Here is a 20644-nt window from a genome sequence, read left to right as displayed (position 1 = left end):
TCCTTATTGCCGTTAATTGCTTTGCTAAAAATTTTCAACCCCTTTTCTCCTTTTTTTCTTAAGAAATCATATTTTCCACATCATATTTTAATTGTCACATTACATATAATTAAATTCATCTCTTCTTCTACACATTAACCATCCGTCAAATGTTCTCATCTACCTCACGATCTCTTTAAATTTTCTTTAATTTATTGAAATTTCTTTGTTGTGTGTTTTCGATTCTTGCGTAACCCCAAGAATCATCTAAGTAAAAAATGAAAAAAGTCAAGAACATCGCGTAAAAACTCAATGCACAAATACGATAAATATCAAGAATTAAAGTACTTATCAACTGCAAATTATTTTAGCATCATCGACCGACTTCACCTTTCGCACCACCGTCAATTCCAACATCAAGAATAAGAAGAATAAGGAAAACTCAATTGAAAAATTGGGATGCAGAAGTGTAAAAGAGGTCTTCCAAATAGAGACACCAAAAGCAAGTTGTGAATTAAGAGAATATCTTTTATACGTATGTATGTATGTATGTATGTATAGGAAAAGCGATTTGAAAAATTCCAGCAAAACAACTAATGGCGACATGGTATATATAGCCAAAAATTTGGCAACAGAGATACATATGGTTCAAAACTTGATAACAGGGTATATATGAATTAAAATTGGACAGCAAAAGCATTAGTGAACTAAACTTTTAATGAAGGGTATATTTAAATATTTTCGCAAAGTTTAAAGGCATATTTGACTTATTTCCAATGTAAAAGGATATTTTTAAAACATTTATTTTATTTATTTTTAGTTATTATTACCTCCCAGAAAGTTTGATTTGCATACAAGTACGAAAAGTTTTCTAAGCAATATAAAATATAGTAAAATAAAAAAAGTCACTTCCCAAAGTTGTCATCATCTTCATACCATAGCATTTGTGCTCCAAATTGCTCTCACTCGTTACTCATCTCATCAATATGTATACTCCGAACTGTGTCAGTTCATTGTTAGGGTTCCCTTTCACCATACGTAGACTCGCTTCAACATCTTTTAAGTATCATTATTCAATACTTCCATGTGGATATTGCGGATAATCGTGGTGTTCCGGTCAGCTTGCGTAGGCATCGACTTTCAATTGACTTTCTAAAAGTAACTTATTATAAGTTCAAAGCTATGGAGTATCCACTTATTATCTTTCTCATACACTGTAATACTAGTTGTTTGTCAAAGCTTTTTTTTTTCTTCCAAACATTGTAATAGCCAGAGAGGATTCATTTTGGGTAAAGTAGTTTATGCATTCTTCCTACTTTAGGAAACATTATTGATATCTCCTGCTTTAGAGATATGGTGCAGGGGTACTGTTATGTGACTGGTGGATGATTCCTCTAGATTTGTATATGTGCTTTACTGGTGTTTAACTAACATCCTTCAATAGCTGAACCCGTTTGTCTTAGATTTTATCAGTAGCCCCTCTAATATTGATGATGTTTTTGGGAAACATTTTCTCTGTCTGGTACTTGTTTGATGGTAATTCCTAGCGCTCCTTTCCGCGCTATATATATTCTTAAGATTATGTTTGTTAGTCTGAACATTAAATCATTCGAGGTTTCTGCACTCTTACATTTGAGACTCTAGGTGAAAGGTTGAAGCTTTTGAGTAAAGGTGCAATGTCTGAGTGGTTTGAGTATCTGCTTTGTTACTTGTTATCACAATATTCACTGATATTTCCATTATATTGGATATGCCAGTGAATGGCTCCGGCTTAGATGTTTAAGCTTAAGGATGCTAAGGAAGGTGGATAGATTGTCCTTTGTTTAAATATAATATTGAAATGATAAATTAACCAATCTATAACTTTTGTATAAATATTGCATGATACCATGTCCATATACAATTATTGAGCTAATATCACTTATGTAAAGGTGACTTACTCGTGCTTTCCATTGATTTGCTATGTCCAACTTCAGGGTAGGAATCCCTACTTTTCTACTATGGGTTTTAAGAAGAAGTGATCTAAAGTGTGGTATTCTATGCTTGCCGATCTTGTATAGCTGAGGATGTAAAGTAAAAAAGTTAATTACCTTTCTTCCTCTCTTACTTTACTGCGTTCAGTGTATTCTAGATTAGATATAAACACACATTTGGCGCATATTAGGTCTAACCTCTTTGCTTAGTTCGCTACCTTCATATTTCAGTTAGGATCTTATATGTTTGGACTAATCATTTCTAATAATTTGCTGATCTTCAGGGCCAACGATATGGCCTAGGGACTCTCTGAATCAAATACGGAGATGCTATGTCTACACTCAGTAGCTATAAGATTAAGGCCAGCACTGCACCTGTGTCTGATGCCATATTTACAAAGTATAGTGATTTTACAGCCAACTGGATGTCTATTCAAGTGCAAATCCATGAGAGCTTAATTTTTTTCCTCAAGGTCATATGCAATACTGTAGAGTTTCGGCAACAGTATGACCTCAAAGACAATGTATAACAGGATCTCGGATGCAGAGTCTGCCATTCTTGAAATATCAAGGAAGCATGGGATGATAACAACACGATCATTAAGTGGGCAGCCTCAAAGGGGATGGAACACAGGCAAAACAAGCCGCTAAGGAGATGGAACACAGGCAAAACAAGCTGCTAAAGGAGATGGAACACAGACAATGAAGCACGAGATGGTCTTTCCACCTGTTCATGAAAATACTATTTTGAAGAAAGGCAACTTATGCGTACATGCATGGGAGTAATATATTTGCGTTCTTTATCAGTAAGTTTTTGTATATGCGTGTCTACTTTAAAACTAATTTTGTAAATTTATACATGCTCCAATCTCAAAGCAGTGGTTTTGGTGAAACCATCCTAACTAAATTTGTCTCTTAGTTGAACCTTTGTTCCTTAACCTTTTTAGACCTTTTAAGACATGGGATCCCCTTGGTTCTAGGTCGCAACAGAATTGATTTACTCTGTGAGAAAAAAATCTTTTGTTCACATACTCGGATTTATTTCAATAGGCTGTAACAGTTCTAATGATATGGCCTAACAGTGCATCCCACTACATAATCTATTGCAAGATCCGCTGCAAATGTATTTCTATTTCTGATACCCAGAGATAGATTACAGTAAAAAGTCTAATTTTCTTCTTTGATAACTATTCCTATTATAAGTCCTAATGTTGATAATGATATAGTTGCTAGCGGAATGGATATATAAGTTTCATACAGACGACCCCCTCTAGTTTGGGATTGAATTGCAGTTGATTTATATTCTAGGAATTAAGGGGTTGTTTGGTAGCTACTTAGAGTTATGCAGGTTTTTGTAATGTATGGGTTATCTATGAGGGAATCTATGTACTATTTATACAGGTATTAAGGGGTCATTTGGTAGCTGATTTTGCAGTGAGTTAGTTATGTAGGAATCCTGCGCAAGTAATGCCAGGTTTGGTAGCAAGTTAGGAGGTAATTATTCACGTATAAAATTAATATGTTGTTTGGTTTACCATTCTTTTTGAAACGGAAGGAGTAGTACTTTTCCAAAATTAGACATCCTTAATAGTAGAAAAAACCTCCAATCTAAAGTTGTGCGGACTCTTCACTTTTGATGCCGTGCCCGTGTTGGATTCTCCAAAAATACACTAGTTTTGGAGAATCCAATACACACCCGTTGGCGTTTTTGAAGAGTCCGAGCAACATAGCCTCCACTCAAAGTGCTCTCAGCTCAACTGTAAGAACAGTCCAACAAATGTGGCTCTACTTCTTTGTTTCAAAGAGACTAAAGATTCTTTCTTGAACTGTTTGAAACAAAACTTTCGTATCTTTCTTCAGTTTGTTATGCCACGTAGAATCATTGGTTCAGTGCCAAATAGCGTAACTGTTCAAGTAACATTACCTGACAAAAGCACAAACACTCTGTAAAAAGTTAGGATTTTAAACCCAAAATTTGAGCAAAATGCAATAAATGTGAGTGAATCCAAGTGGAGATTACAATTTGGAGTGTTTATTCATGTTAGTCAATTTTTTCCCAATTTTGGTCCTAAATTTGAGGATATATACAAACCCCTCTTTGTATAACTTCTCATGCAATTAGCATTTGTTGTATGAGTTTACCTTTTTCTTCCCGAGTGCTATTTAGTTTTGGGGTTCTTGAGAAAGGGGAATTGATCCATCTTTAATCTTGTTTTTGAAGGAAGTTGGTCCATCCTTACCTGGATCTTCCAAGTTGCCTGCAAATGATAACTTTGGTGAGCTTCCACCGCATAAAAACCCTACTATTATGATTATTTTTAATTTAATTAGGGTTCACTTCAAAATTGAAGTGAACCATCGAAACAGTGGCTGCGCAAATCAAGAATTACATAGCTGTTTCTTGGCCTAACTTAAACCTCACATTATTATATTTTATTTTCCAAGACAATTTCTTAATGAGGACAAAACCAAAGTTCTTTAACTTATTTCCAATTATAGTATAAAAAGGTTCTCCATAATGTTACTGTTAGTCACGATTTTCATAGCTTCAGTGGAAACAAAACTCTTTACCTAAATTATTTATCATCGTTGTTAGAGTTGCTTCATTCTTAGATCAACCAGTTAAATTGCTAGGGAAAGATCCAATAATGACTGATATGAAGAGATGCGAAAAGGAGAAAAATGGAAAAATAGGTTGGAATGATGGTGCACAATTTTCATCAACTTCAGCAAGAGATTCACCAGAAGCTTCAGAAGAAGATGTTGCTGCTGCGGAGGCATTACTGGTACGTTTTTTTTTTTTTCTTTTTTGGTTATCCGAAAAACCCTACCAGCCAGATCTCTTGATAAAAGATGGTGGTCATGAGTTGATGAATCGGGAGCGGAGGTAAATCAAACCGTTTGTATCAATTGGCTCAATTCGTTTAGGAAGTTGTGTATTTATTTAAAGTATTTATTCTACCCTTTGGTTCTGGATATACTATACACATAAATTGAATTGTGCTAGCATTGGTCTCTGTCTTCTCAATGAACAAAGAAAGCAACTTCGCTAAAACCTCTAATGAAAAATGTAAAAGGAAGAGTTCGCCCACAAGAAAAGTTAAACATTTGTTACAGTATCGTTAATTAGATCTGGCTTATTTAATGATATTAGACAATCTTCAAAAATTGATCGCGCTAAAGTGAATGTTCTCGTTTGAAAAGTACATGGACTCAAGTAAAGTATTTAATTTATCCCTTAATTTGGACTTATTATGTACATAAATTGATCTATGCACGCATCGAGTTCTGTCTCAAACACCAAAGAAAGCAACTTTCCTGAAACCGGTAAAGCACAACGTAAAAGGAAGAACTTCCCATCATAAGAAGAGGTAAATATCTGTTGTCAGTAATTAGATCTGTCTTATAAAAGGGCCACCCGGTGCACTGAAGCTCCTGCGGGGCCGAACCACAAAGGTGTATTGTACACAACCTTATAGTTAATAACAACATACAACCTTCAGTAAGTGCGTACTAAAGTGAATGTACTCGTTTTGGAATATTATGTCGATTCAAGTGAAGTGTTTGTTCTACTCCTTAGTTTTGGACTTATTATGTACATAAACTGAGTTTTGCAGGAATTGGGTTATGCTGTTTCAATCTCCAAGAACAGCAACTTACCTGAATCCTCCAAAAGACCGTGTAAAAGGAAGAACTTCCTATCCCAAGAAGAGGTGAACATTTATTATTCTATTGCTAATTAGAGCTAATAACATCATACATTTTTCTGTAAGTGATAGTAAAGTGAGTGTTCTCGTTTGGATGTTATGTGGATTCAGTTATAATATTTGTTCTACCCTTAGTTTTGGGCTTATTATGTACAAACAATTGAGGGAGTGCAGATATTGGGTTCCGTCTCAATCACCAAGCAAAGAAACTTCCCGAAAACGCATCTTCAACATAAATCTAAAGATTCCCAATGAACATGATCGTGGCTTTCTCAAGATCTAATTTGCAAGAACTCCCTGGCAACGGACAGAAACCTAATATTTGAAATGCAATATCTGACCCACTTCCTTCATCTTGCACCAAAACGCATCTTCAACATAATGAAATCAAAAGATTCCCAATTAACATGATCATGTTTTTCTCAGGATCTATGCGAAAAATCCTTGGCTCTCGTTATTCTCTTCTTGAGTCAACCACTTTATTTGCCACTAGTATTGCATCTGCTATTTGCTTGCCTTCCGCAAGCATTTTGCAAGGTAGATATTGTCTCATCTAAGACTTTCTTTGGTCAATTGAAAAGCGCCTTAGGAATAATCGTGTATCTGTTCTCCACTAGACTAATAGGCCTATAGTCCTCGATACTCATCGCACTCTCTTTTTTCGTCATATCAGCGATGAAAGAAACAAAAGCTTTTTTAAAATTCACACCTAAGCTGAAAAGCTTGTATCCTTTCTTTCAGAGCCGCTTTCTTTGCTCTCTTAAAGACTTAATGGTTTTTTGGCTTTCTTTGATGGATAGAATTCCTCTTTCCGTTGGAGGCGATGAAAGCGGCCTAGCTTATCAAAAAAACCTTCTTTTGATCTCAACATACCCTCGGTTGAACACCAGGTATATTGATACAAGAATAATCACGGATATGGACCTATGAAAGTGTGTGATGGACCCAAGACTTGGTGTGTGCAATTGAAGAGCCAAAGAGGACCTAATGATGCACCAAAACCGTCCATACACTACACTTGGACTACACTTGATAGGCGCCTCACACTTAAGGGCCTTTTGGTCATTTTAGTTTCTATTATGTAATACACTATATAAAGAACAATGTAGGGTTTCATTACTTAGATTTTAGATGATATTTGTAAGTCTTGTATGACTTTTAAAACATCAAGTCCTCTCTCCTTTGAGGCAAACCGAAACTAGGACAAGAAACTAGTGTGGATTCACTAGTGGTTGTATTTTGATTAGAAACGTCGATGCTTGGGAGGTGGACTCCGATCTTGTGTCTACGTAGGAGATTGATGATAGTTTGTGTAGGTTGTAAGGTCCTTAGATTTAATATATCTTAGGGTTCTTAGGGTCTATACACTCCTTTGTCAATCTATTTATTCTTTAATATATTGCATTTCGTTTCTTGTGTTGTGTTCTTGTGCCGTTTTTAGTGTCTTGTTGTTGTGGATTGTTTTGTGACGTCTTGTGGCTGTTTTTTGTCTTCTTTGGACCGTTTGGTATCATTTGGTATTAGAGCCATCATTGATTTTGTTCCAACAAAATCAATCTTGGGGCTTGTGAGTTGAAAAAAAAAATTAAAAAAAAGATAGTAGTGTTCTTGAGTTTGTTCTTGACCGAGACTTGATGTTCTTGTTGTTGTCTTGGCCTGGCCGAGATTTGTCCTTTGAACATAGATCTAGGAGTCTCTTGTTTGTTTTGAGTGTTGCTGGTGTTAGTTTCTTCTTCACTATCACTATTAGAATCAAGATCCAAGTTGGGTTCCTTTTTTGTGTTGTTGTTGTGCGGATTCAAAGGGTGGGCCAAAGTGTGGATGGTGTTGTTGTTGTGGGTTCAAATTTGAACGTTTTTGGTGTCTTGTGGTTGTGAAAATCTGAAGTTTAAAGGTGTGTTGTTGGTATTGTTGTTGTGGATTTGTGTTTGAAAGAGGTGTTGTTGTTGGGAGGTTCAACTTGAACCTTGGTCTTCAAATCTTGTTGAAGGTTCTTGGTGTTCTTGGTCAATCTTCATGTCTTGTGACAAGAAGAACCTTCAATAAGTAGTGTTGATCTTAAGACCAAATGGAAGAGTGTAGTCTTCTTGTTTGTTCCAAGACTATACCAAAGTAGTAAGGGACAAAAAGGCTTTCAAAAAGACTAGTTACCAAAAGGGAGTAAGGGGACTTTTCCAGACTAACCAAAAGAGGAAAGAGCCAATCACCCTTCAAAAAGGTGTTTTGCCCAAAAGGTGCAAAGAAAGTCAACCTATTTTGAATGTGGAAAAAGCTCCAAAACCGAATTCACTCATCCACAAGTTGGAAAAACACTAAATTTTGCAAATTCTACAACCATTCCAAATTTGCCACGTCACTATCCGCAACCAATCAAAGGCTGCCACGTCACCCCTTTGTACAACTAACTTGTTTTCTGTTTTGTAGGTAACTTCTTGGCCATAATGGAAGCCATTTTGGCCCACCTTGATGCTATTTCCCGAGACATGGCTAAGGCGAATGCGGGCCTTGAAAAAATTAGCTCGGATATGTCTACTATACTTGAGAGGTTGGAACAAGTGGAGAGTCGAAGGAACTCTCGTCCGAAACTTTACCTCAAACGATCAATCCTCCAAGACCACCACCAAGTGACATAGACATAACCCAAGCCACCAAATGCCCTCCAATCCGAGACCTAAATAGGTCACTTCCCCGTCAATTTGATCAAGCCCAAAAAGAAGGACTTGGAAGCCAATTTCCTCCCATCCAAGCTCCACAACCGAAGCTTCACATTACCAAAACAATCCTCTCAACCGAAACTCCACTTCCCCAAAACCGATATGTCCATATAGAGGAGTATGGTAGAAAGGAACATGAGGGACATGGAGCCTACAATGATGCTTATATAATGGAAGGGAAGTTGAGGGGAAGACGTAGGGAACCACAAGGAACCCGCCACCAAGAAAAGAGGTGGGATGTGTTTCGGATGAGATTGAAGACAAGGCTCAAGATGGAGAGGAAACCGAGGTTCAAAATGAAGATGTTGACCGAGACTTGTGTTATTGGGCTCCTCATGTGTTTTTGCGGACTGTTTTGAGTATGTTTCTTTTGAAATGACCAATTGAACGAGGTGAAGCCGTGAATTTGTGGACAAATTCCTCTCAAGATGGAGAGGATGATACAAGAATAATCACGGATATGGACCTATGAGAGTGCGTGGTGGACCCGAGACTTGGTGTGTGCAATTGAAGAGCCAAAGAGGACCTAATGATGCACCAAAACCGTCCATACACTACACTTGGACTACACTTGATAGGCGCCTCACACTCAAGGGCCTTTTGGTCACTTTAGTTTCTATTATGTAATACACTATATAAAGAACAATGTAGGGTTTCATTACTTAGATTTTAGATGATATTTGTAAGTCTTGTATGACTTTTGAAACATCAAGTCCTCTCTCCTTTGAGGCAAACTGAAACTAGGACAAGAAACTAGTGTGGATTCACTAGTGGTTGTATTTTGATTAGAAACGTCGATGCTTGGGAGGTGGACTCCGATCTTGTGTCTACGTGGGAGATTGGTGATAGTTTGTGTAGGTTGTAAGGTCCTTAGATTTAATATATCTTAGGGTTCTTAGGGTCTATACACTCCTTTTTCAATCTATTTATTCTTTAATATATTGCATTTCGTTTCTTGTGTTGTGTTCTTGTGCCGATTTTAGTGTCTTGTTGTTGTGGACTGTTTTGTGACGTCTTGTGGCTGTTTTGTGTCTTCTTTGGACCGTTTGGTATCATATATGAGCTCGTGGAAGACGAAATCATAGGAGATAGGAAAAATTAGCCGACCTTCTTGAACCTCTCATTCAAAGAGAGGCAGAAAGGTCTTCCAACATAAGGGAACTGCCTTCGGTCTCCATCACATCAACTTTGACTATGGTCCAATAACTCTGCAAAACTGCTGGAGTAAAACAACGGAAGTATTGGATATGTTGCCTCAGGATGTACACACCTTAGATACCAGTGTTATGAAAGCTTCGATTAAGGTGTGCATGAACATTAGCTTGGTGAGCCTGAGTAGTGCACTTCACCTCATTTAATTGGCGCGTCAGGGTAGGGCTCAAGCAGCTAAGGCATGTGGTTCTTCATCAGTGAGCTATGTCTAACAAATAACTGTAGTTGACAATCTAATGCATTACTGTTAAGAAAACACTTTGACTAAACTTCTAGTGATTAGGAATATGATTAGAAATTTAGTGTAAGAAACTAGCCGCGAAAAACTTAAAACATCTTTTCATCTAAATCAAAAATTTATAATGGCATTGAATTTGATTGACATGATTTTTATTTCTAATATGCAGCTTAAATTAATTTTTCTGTTGTTTTGTCAAATCAACTATATTTGTGTTTTTGCATTACATGTATATTTTTCTTTGTTTCCATAGTGCTTTTCTTGCTAAGGCTTGCTGCTTGTGCTTTAGTTGTGCTCTGCGCTTTTGGTGCTTTTAAATCTTATATTTCTTTGATAACACCTGTCTATGCTCGAAAAATTGGCAGGGAAAATCAACTGATGATGTATGCAGTGAAAGGGTTGATGTACATGGCTATCGTGTACTAGCGTGCAGTGCTCCTATACTTGATGCCATTTTCGCCAAGTACGGTGACATTGCAGAAAACTGCCACAATAAGTCACCGTATACCAGAGGTTTCTTGCTTGATGTTGTTTGTGATGCCGTCAGGGAGCTGAAAACTGGTGCTGTTCGTTCTTCTTCAGTCAAAGCTATGAAAGATATTGCTTCTGTCGCCAAGGATGCCAATGTTGACGTAACTTGGCTGCAGCAGTATCTCAATGAGATATCTGAGGATGAAGAAATGGAGAGAACCCGTAGAGCCGAATTTTTGAATTCACTGTTTCCCACCTCTTCTTCTTAAGCATATTTTTCTATGCTTTTCTTCGACTTCTTGGTGAAGCTTGAGATATACATCTCATGTCTGGATAAAATATTAGTTATGTTAAATTTGTGTTATTAGAATAATTTTTGAAGAATCATGATATAATTATGTTATACATTATATTAAAAGATTGTCATGATTGCTAAGATATATGTGCACTAAACTAGCTATGTAGTAAAGGAGAGGCAAATGGCTTTTCGTTGGGAAGTATATTTGGTGCCAAATGAAAATTAAAATAGCTGACTTGCAGAGAGAGAGAGAGAGGCTTCATAGTAAAAAAAAAAGAAGAAAGTGTATACTAAGGCAGGGGCGGATCTAATAGGGGTGGCATGGCACCCGCAAACTTCGGGTGCAAACTTCGATCGAAAAACTGTGTGTATATATATATTTTGAAGAAAATCGGTATATTATTTAAGTGCCACCCGGTGCAGCAATTGAGGAAGTAGTATCAGTGGCAAATGCGCTGAAATTTCACGTAGTATACCAGAGTTCAAATTCAGACGCTAGCATTATTTTGTTACTTTTTGATCGCTATTCTATTTTCTATAAGTTTTTTTCCTCTTGACTTAATCTTTGTTTGACTCTTTTTTTTGAGTAATCTTTGTTTAAGAATTTTTAACGTAAGTGTAGAACATAGTTGAAGATTCCTTCTTCCTTCAAATTTATAGTTAACCTCTCCTCGTAAATCATAATAATGATGCTTGGCTTGATGTTATAATTTCTTAGCAATAGAATTGGAAATATCCATTGGATGTTGACAACTATTTTGTACTTTCACGCTGACTGATAAGTTGAATTTAACTCTTGTTTACACAATTTATAGTAATAACAACAACAACAACAACAAATTCAGTGTATTCCCACATAGTGGGGTCTGGAGAGGGTAAAATATATGCAGTCCATACACTACCTCCGGGAAAGTAGAAAGGTTGTTTTCGATAGTTTTTATAATAATAATCACATTTTTATTATTTGATCTATTTGTCTATACAAATTGAAAAGACAAATAATCAAATCGAAACTCAAAGTCTATAAAATCGACAAAATATTTGTCTTATTTGGGGCAGTGTAAACAACAAAATGTAAAGCAAAAAATTAACTAATTTCCAACTGAATTCGTAAAAATTAGGTTTTTCGATAATGTTTCAATGAAATTTTCCTTCAAAAATCTCTTACTAACAAGCCAAATTCCAGTGGGACGCTCATAAAAAGTATCATTATTGAGTAGTAGCTTTAACGTTAAAAGTGACATGGCACCCGCAACCTCGAAATCCTAGATCCGCCTCTGTAAGGGATCGTTCGATTGGTAATAAATTATTTCGGAACAATTAATTTTGGAATTAGCTATATAGCTATTTCATCAAATCTATGGAATAGCTAGTGAATTCAATCGCGCTTCGCGCGGTTATTCTGTGAAAAGAAAAATATTAATGAATTCATGCTATAATTTTAAAGTTAAATTTTATTTGAAAGATAAAAAAGAAAAGAAAAAAAGAAGAACCATATAATTTATTAATATCAATTAAAAAATTCTGCCTATTAATATAACACTAACAATAATTTAAGCAACTACGAAAAAAAAATATTAACGCCTATTTCATACTACTGATTCCACACAAACACCAATGTTGTATAGAGGAATTTCCATAGATAGTCATCTATGTTTTCATAATTACCTATAAATATTACTTTTATTTTTTTAGGACAAGAATATCACCCAACTATCTCTATTTTCCTCAAAAAAATACTTAACACTTTAAAAACTTTCTTCTCTCCTGCTCGACAGTCATGTTGTTAAAATCTTTTATTTTCTTAATTATAAACTTATTTAATTCTTCAAGTTCATTTATTCAAACCTACGTCTTATGAACTATAAAATTAAATTACATAATATTGTTTTTATAGAGAGAATTTGCAAAGAAATTTACCAATAACCTAATTCTCTACAAGTTTTTTCAACCAAACTAATATGATGGAAAACCTACAACTTTTTTCTATCAAACAAAATCTGAAGGAGAAAATCTTAGAATTTATTTATTTATTTATTTTGTCTAGTAAAATTCAATAGAAAAATCTTAAAGGTAATTATCATCTGAAAATTTTAATTCGTATGTAGATCACCTGCAAAATTTTATGTAAGATCCTTTTGATAAGAAAATAGTAAGAAAATGGATTCTCCGTGCAGATTTTCCCTAAGTAAATTTCATAAATAAATCAAGTAAATCCGCAAAGTTAACATAGACAAAAACTTTAGAAAATAGAAATTTATTATTTTTAATTTCATTTTTTCATTTTAATTTTTGTTTCTATTACACTATATTTTATCTGGTTATTTAATTAAACACCAATTTATATCTGCTCCACATCCTAAACCTGCAAAAAGCAAGCGATAATTGGTGGGGTACTATTTCAAAAATTCATTTGTAATATTAGATCTTTTTTCTAATAATTTTTTAAAAAGATTAATTTGTTTCATGACTAAATAATTTTTCTTTCCTTCAATAATAGTACATTTAGTACGTATATGAAAAATCGAAAGCCGTCATTTTTATATCTTTTACATTTTAAGAATCTTTAGCATATGAAATAAATAACCAAAAAAAAAAATTAAATTAGTACCAATTCTTATAAATATCTTGAGTTTTAAAAATATTATTAAGTCGTGAAATAAATAAATTTTAAAAAATTTTAAAAGTACCAAATAAAAATAATGCAATCCTTTAGCTGTGTGATTATCTAATATTTTTATCATGTGGTGTATTTTTTCTCATATCGAATAAAGAATAAATATAATTTATTTCTATTTTTTAAGAAAGACAAAATAAATATAAAATTTAAAGTATATAACTAAATTGTTCTTCAATAATAAATATATCATGTGTATTTATCTTTTAAAAGAAATAAGACTAAATTTTAGTTAAATAAGTTTGATAAGTTAAATACATCTATTTCTTATATATAATTAAAAAAATTAATGACATGACATGCAAATTAGGAGAGAAGAAATGTTTTTAAAGTGCCAAATATTTTTTTTAGGAAAATAGGAATAGTTGAGTGATATTCTTGTCATAAAAGAAACGAAAGTGATATTTGTCGATAATTGTGAAAACATGGGTGACTATCCATGAAATTACTCATGTTATATATGAAAGATACAAAGAAAGTGACATTTTATTTAAATGATACAAGTTTACATATAAACGACTTAACAAAACATATTTAGATCAAAACATAAATCATATAAATGTATTTTAAAAATGCTACCAAATTCTTGATAAATTCCTTGATGATATTTTCTTAGAGAAAATAAACTTTTCATTCAAGCAATTTGTAGAGCTTTTAAAGCCGATGTAGAATTTTTAGTGATAAAAGAACAATTAGATTGAAAAAATAAAAATAAATTGGAACATTACCTACAAAGTGATACAAAACCACGGGGAATCTAACTTAATGATATCAACTTCATCAGAAACTAATACTTTTATGTAATGAAAATCTATTAAAATTATAAAAAATAGTAGATATGAACTCATAACTTTAAAAGTACAGTGGATTTAAATAACCTTAATTATTGAACCCACAAAATTGAATCTTGAATCCACCTTAGCGTTTTCATGATGAATAATCTAGGTACAAATGATACAAACAAATATACAATCATACAAATAACCAGAAAATCATTAAATGATGAAAAATCAAATAAGAATGCGGAAAAGGTGCAACACAATACATACATATATAATTTAATTCTCAAAAAGTTAAGGCCACAACTTTATAAATGCAATCATTACCATCACATCAATGATATGCGCTAGATGTGTGCAAGTATTGTTTTTTTCTTGAGACGTGAGATTTGTGTTGATTCACACTTTTCATTGACGTTGAGCATTTTTCATTAAGAAAATTTATGTGTAAAAGTTATTACAACAGTCAACAGAATAACTAAATAAAATGTAAGAAACCTCCATGAAGATACTATTATTGTCAATTGTACTCCCTAAAATATGAGGATGCAGTCAGTCTCTGTGATACCAACAATTGCTACCTTAAGTAGTACTAAGTAAAAAAGTAATTAATGGGAACATAAATAGGCTATCACTAAGTACACAATTATATTGTTACCAGGTTTTCAAAGTTCCACAATTATTTCTATTAGTTAATAGTTAGTGTTGCAACGTGTATATTATCTCTGAAAGAAGAAAAACTTAATACATTAAACATAATTAAAAGATTTAAATGAGTGACTTTTGATAATGTTTCTTTTTTACATAGCATATAATTTTAAAAGTAGAAACAATATTAAAAAAAAAAAAAAAAAAGGAAATAGACTGATAGGAATGAAGGTCATAGAGAGGTGTTATATCACCCTCATTCACGACTCTCCTTTATATTATATATAGATTTATTCTATCACTAAGGCATAAATGGTGCGATTAATAATCCTTTGGCTAAGTAATACCTTTAACCAATTATTGAATAAAATAATTCTATATTTTATCTCAGGACTATTATAATTATACCTCACATCAAATAATTCCTAAGGGTACGATACATACATACATATATATATATATATATATATGTATGTATCACACGGGTCCAATTTATATAATTTTTTTATCTCAATTTTGTGGCATTGATGGAATATTTGAGAAAGTCAATCAAATTTGTTTTATAGTTTTAGATGTTATTTATTATGATTTATATGACTTTCTACGTAATTATTTTTAAGTAATATATGTTACTCCGTCTATCCTCATTTATATGACATTGCTAGAATTTATAAAGTCAAATAAATTTTTGTTACATCTTTCAAATATATTTTAATTTGACTATTATTGTGATTTATAATTTTTTTTATAGAAATGTCAAATTTACAAATCTCAATTTATGTTGTACTGATATAATTTTGAGTCAACAATTTTTTATGTGTCTTCAAATAATTAAAATTATTAATTATAATTTTAATTATTGTAATTATATAAATCTTTTTACGTAATTTTTAAATATATAACAAATTAAGAATAAAAATAAAATAATTAAATTAAAACAAAAAATCTTAAATTACAAAAATATCCTTGATCACAAGCAGATAGCTGAAAGCAAATATGACAAACCGCTAACTATCTGCTTGAGCTGTCAGCTAATTGATACTTATATATAATAGTAATACACATGCACATCATCGCTTTACCCCTTGTTTATAGCCTGTTTGGATGAGATTAAAATCAGGTCAAACTAATTTTTTATTTTTTTTAGATCTTTGGTAAAATTTAAAAAATGCTTAAAAGAGAAACTAAAAACTAATTAAAAAAAATAAAATGTGAGAAGTTGGGTACTCCTAGTTTTTTGCTCTTTAGATTAAACTTTTTTTAGATTTGACCAAAAAATTTAGAATAAACTACCTAACTAATGAGTCACTTTACTTTTTTGTCACCATAAGAAAAGTCCTAACAAAATTAGTATTCCTTTTTTTTTTTTTTAAATGTAGAACACTTACTTATTTGTCTTTCTATATCTCAAATATTTCTAAATAACTACATACTTATTTATCTTTCAATTTTTATTTTTATTATTTATTTTATTTTAATTTTCTTTTTTTATTTTATTTTTTTAAAATAAATTTCAACCATTCTTTTTTTTTTCTCCTCTCAACTTCTATCTTTTTCTTTTTTATTTTACTTTGATTTTATTTTTTTTTCTTTTTTTCTTTAAAAAAAAAGAACTCAGCCCTTGCTTTTTTCTTTTTGTCCTCTCAACTTTTTTTTTTTTAGTTTTTTTTTCTTTTCTTTTCTCTTCCTTTAAAAAAAAAAACAATCAGCCTTTATTTTTATTTTATTTTATGTTTTTTTTTCTTAACCTTTATCTTTTTTTCTTTTATCCTCTCAACTTCTATATTTTCTTTTTGTCTTTGATTTTTTCTTTTAAAATATTTTTCTTCATTTTTTCACAACATTTATTTATTTTTTATTTCTTCAATTCCCAAACAACAAATTGCGCTCAATGGGTAAGAGTTGAAACTACCATATTGTATTTTGATTTATGATATGTGTTTAAATCTTGCTTTAAAGACAAGACTTATGATTTTCAAATAATAAGTTATGTTTCATGGGCAAGAGTTGACACTATCACATTGTGTTTTGAGTTATGAGATGTTCTATAACTCTTACCTTAGAGGCAATACTTAGCTCAAGGACTTTCAAACAATAAGTTATGCCTATGAGTAAAAGTTAATACTACCACGCTATGTCTTGATTTATGAAAAGTTCTCCAACTCTTGCCTTAGAAGAATGACTTATCCAAGAATTTTCAAACAACAAATTACGTACATTAGGTAAGGCAACACTACGTCGTTGTATTTTTTACTTATGAAATGCTCTATGGGGGTCATCCAATGTAATTTCCTGAAACATTTATTTTTTTATCTCTTATATTTTCCTCCAATTTCATCAATATCCTGAAGTTGTAATCCTTAAATATATGAGTTTTCTTTCTTTTTCTCTTTGTCGCTTCCCTCCAATTTTCTTTCCATCTTTCTCCTTTTTTCACCCAATTCATCATTACATCGGAGGATTGCTTAAAATTTTTATTTTAGAACTAAAAAATATAAATAATTTACCTTATTTATGGTATTAACAACTTTACAAATATTTAAGTCATTTTAACAATAAAAACGTGTTTAACATCATTTGTTTACCAAATACACCAACAATCTTTTTTCGATTTCAGTACTTCTATTCAAACATTTATCTGATTAATTTATAAGCACTTATTTTAAACTTTTAATCACATTATTTGTTAATGTTATCCAAACGGACTCTTAGTATAAAAGGAATTTGGAAGATTCTAGTCTTCAAAATCATTTTTTTCCCTTTATCGGTAAAACTATATTTCTTTATTATATTTATAGTTTTTTGGAAGAAAAATTACAAATAAATAGATAAGTTAGAAGTTTTCCTCTGTTCGAATTTATTTGTGACTATTTTTTTTTAATTTGATGTTGATTTTTACTCGTTATTTATGATAAATCAAGACAAATTTATTTTTTCATATTTTACCCTAACATTAATCACTTATTCTTTAAAATATTTTTTAATATTTATTACTAAATATCAATTAATACAGGTAATTCTCAAGTCAAAATATGATAAATAAATTTGAACTAAATGAGTAAGCATACTTAATTTTCTTAAAATTCTAGCAATGGCTTTCAAAAGAGGTTACGCTAATACAACACACCAAGCTTAAAAATAAATGCATAACCAAAGTCCTCAAATTTGAATTCTCGATGAATTTAGTTATATCAATTAGCTATGTTATGTTTAGAAAATACTTAAATTTTGGATAGTAATAAAAGGTATTATTATTATTATTATTATTATTATTCATGAATGATAAGTAAAAATTGATAGTTATAATCACACACACAAGATAATATAAGATCTTTAAGGTGAGTATTCAATATTGATTAGCTATTTTCAAAATTTAATTTAGTACTCATTTTAAATAATTGTTTCTTGTTGACTTGACACTCTACTTAAGAAAAAATATTTATTAGAAATTTATTTTATCAAAATTAGCCTTGTTAATTAAACTTTAAAAATTTAAATATATATAATTTATTTAGTTTTTTTATTATAGAAATGGTATTAAAAGAACATAATAATTTTTTATTGATTTAATAAAATAAATAATTAAATTTAAATAAATATTTTTAGAAAGAAAATTAATTATTTTGAATCAAGAGAGTATTTAATAAGTAATCAAGATCAAATATCCTTACCAAAAAAAAAAAGACATTAAATATCAAACTTTTAAAATTTAATCCGATAAAATAAAAGTTTTTCTATATAAAGAAGTACTCATCACTATTCATTAATTTCCCAAAGTTGTCAATCATGTATAATTTACCTCCAAACATTACTCATCTCCTCAATATGTATATTCCCAACTGCCTCAATTCATTGTTAGGGTTTTGCCTTTCCTTTAATTGTTATTTTCGTTTGTACTTTGGGTACACAGAATCAGTATATGAAGAACACTAACTTCAACTAGAGTTCAAGTATAAACAAGAACACAATGAAGTATATCATATACCCTCAACACAAGATCAAAATGACCTTTCCAAAAGGTGTATTTTATTCTTTCAGAAATAAAGATGAAACAGAAAATAGCCAAGTCGTCCGAATTCACAGAGTTTTCTTAAGGAAATAATTTCCCTCACTGTATCCGAGGTTGTGGAGTTTCCTCCCAGGATAAAATGGCTAAACAGACCAACTGTAGCGGTACCTTAAACGGTTGGAATATCTTCAAACGCACCGAACGTTTTGATTGATCACACAGAGTAATTTGGAAGACAAGAAGTAATTTTGTATTCTGAAATTTTCGTACCAAAACCTGTGGAAGAAAGCAGGTTGTTATAGCATTCGTCCAAACAGTGTGACTGTTCTGAACAGGCATGCCATTTCGTGAATAAGTGTGTCAATTCGTCGAAACAATGCATCAGTTTACCGAAACAGGACATCTGTTCACTGATAACGCTCAAACTACACTCTGGAATGGGTGTAAGCAATCGTTGTCAATATAAAACCCAACTAGGTTGGGGTCGAATCCCACAGGGAATAGGGTGTGAACTCAAGTTGTTTACGAAATAATTCACTGGTAGTTTACTGTTTCCTGAAATGGGGGTTTAAATTTCTCAGACAATTGTTAGTCACTTTGAAATTAATGCTTGTAAATAATATTTTTATGAAATAACCGGGATTATGTTCACTAGGGTTTACGGTACATGACAGATGCTACAAATAACTCAAGGTTCTCACGGTGGTTAGGATGACAAGCTATCTTTATCGATGGTATGCTCAAATATCTCTCGACCTATTCAAGCGTCTAATTTCCTAATCCTCTCGAACTTAGGGAATCGCAACTCACTGCCTAGATTTACTGATTATTAAACGAAGCCTTTCCGAGTCCCCGTCGATAATTCACTTCCTACTGTTTATGATTTCTTTCTCAAGCAAACCAAAGTAGGTACGCCTATTGTTTGCAACCAACAGACATAAGTTATAATATCAAAATTACCAAGAAATCCTAACACCTACTAAACCTTGAGTAATTAATTAACACCTTATCATGACCTAACCCTAGATCCCACAATCCAGGTTAAAGATGTTTAGCCACTCATGATGCAATAGATAAGTACACAAGTTGAATTCATAATTGAAAGGATTAACTTACAACGATGAATGAAATCAAAAGTGAACTTGTATTTGAATCACAAGGCAATACTCTAAAATATTGTTCTTGAGATAGACAGAAAGAAAAGTCGTATGTTGTAAAATAGATTCCTCAATGAATAATAATATAAAAACCCTAAAACAAGTCTTTAAATAGTCGATCCTTAATAAGAAAATAATATTAAAATTTCTTATTTTCTTCGGATTAGGTAACGGCGTCCGTAACATCCTATCACGATCTTGACAGTCTGTCACAGATGCCGTCAACTTCTCTGCAATTTCAACTCTTGTTTCCTACGGTTGTCGGCAATTATAACGTCCTATCAGGATCTTGACGGTATGTCGTGACTGCCATCACAAAACTTCCTGCATTTCAGATTTTCCTCAGAATAGACGACGACGCCCGTGACGGCCAATCACAGAATTGTCAGATTCTATTTAATGTTGGCTTTTGCTGTCTCAGGCTGACGATGATCATGACGTCCTATCAGGAGTCCGATGGCATATTATGAATGTCGTCAGCTCCTCCTCTATTTTGATAATTTCTGCCTAAGGGTAACGATGATTCTGACGGCTTGTCACACTTTTGACGTCTTATCAGCAGATGTCGTCACAACATTCACTTCATGCCAACTCCCTGATTACATTTTATGACAACTGTGATAGCCTATCATGGGGCTAACGCCTTGTCACAAATGTCCTCAGCCACACCTTTCTTCAGATTTCTCCAGATGTCAACTTCTTTGCCTCCATTCTTGCTGGTTTTCTATCCCATTTGCTTAATCTGTAAAATTAATATAAACACATCAAAAATGACAAAAGTT

The 20644-nt window shown here is 32.3% G+C and overlaps 1 protein-coding gene across 12 annotated transcripts; it reads left to right on the top strand.

The window, feature by feature from the left end:
• Nucleotides 1-828: 828 nt before the first annotated feature.
• On the top strand, nt 829-10747 carry LOC107861985. Of its 12 annotated transcripts, none has more exons than XM_047409905.1 (7): nt 857-1105; nt 1956-2060; nt 2237-2758; nt 4174-4228; nt 4575-4738; nt 5570-5665; nt 10189-10747. In XM_047409905.1, the coding sequence occupies exons 3-7, from the start codon at nt 2717-2719 to the stop codon at nt 10561-10563; spliced, it is 732 nt and encodes a 243-aa protein (XP_047265861.1). In that variant the 5' UTR covers nt 857-1105; nt 1956-2060; nt 2237-2716; the 3' UTR covers nt 10564-10747. The 12 variants fall into 12 exon arrangements, with proteins under 12 accessions (XP_047265868.1, XP_047265863.1, XP_047265864.1 ...); XM_047409904.1 differs by having other exon boundaries at nt 857-1137; XM_047409907.1 differs by lacking the exon at nt 1956-2060 and having other exon boundaries at nt 856-1105; nt 4178-4228.
• The last annotated feature ends 9897 nt before the right edge of the window (nt 10748-20644 follow it).

The sequence above is a fragment of the Capsicum annuum genome, chromosome 3, assembly GCF_002878395.1.
Source record: "Capsicum annuum cultivar UCD-10X-F1 chromosome 3, UCD10Xv1.1, whole genome shotgun sequence".
Classification (NCBI taxonomy): Eukaryota; Viridiplantae; Streptophyta; class Magnoliopsida; order Solanales; family Solanaceae; genus Capsicum; species Capsicum annuum.
The sequence above is the reverse complement of the archived record's forward strand: the minus strand, read 5'-3'. Positions and strand labels throughout refer to the sequence as shown.

Excerpts from the sequence above, each read along its gene's own strand:
- LOC107861985 (XM_047409908.1), top strand. The coding sequence starts at position 2,717 with ATGCGTACATGCATGGGAGTAATATATTTGCGTTCTTTATCA. Across the intron at positions 4,739-5,569 it reads CTGCTGCGGAGGCATTACTG|GAATTGGGTTATGCTGTTTC; the intron begins GTACGTTTTTTT and ends TGAGTTTTGCAG. Across the intron at positions 5,666-10,188 it reads ACTTCCTATCCCAAGAAGAG|GGAAAATCAACTGATGATGT; the intron begins GTGAACATTTAT and ends AAAAATTGGCAG.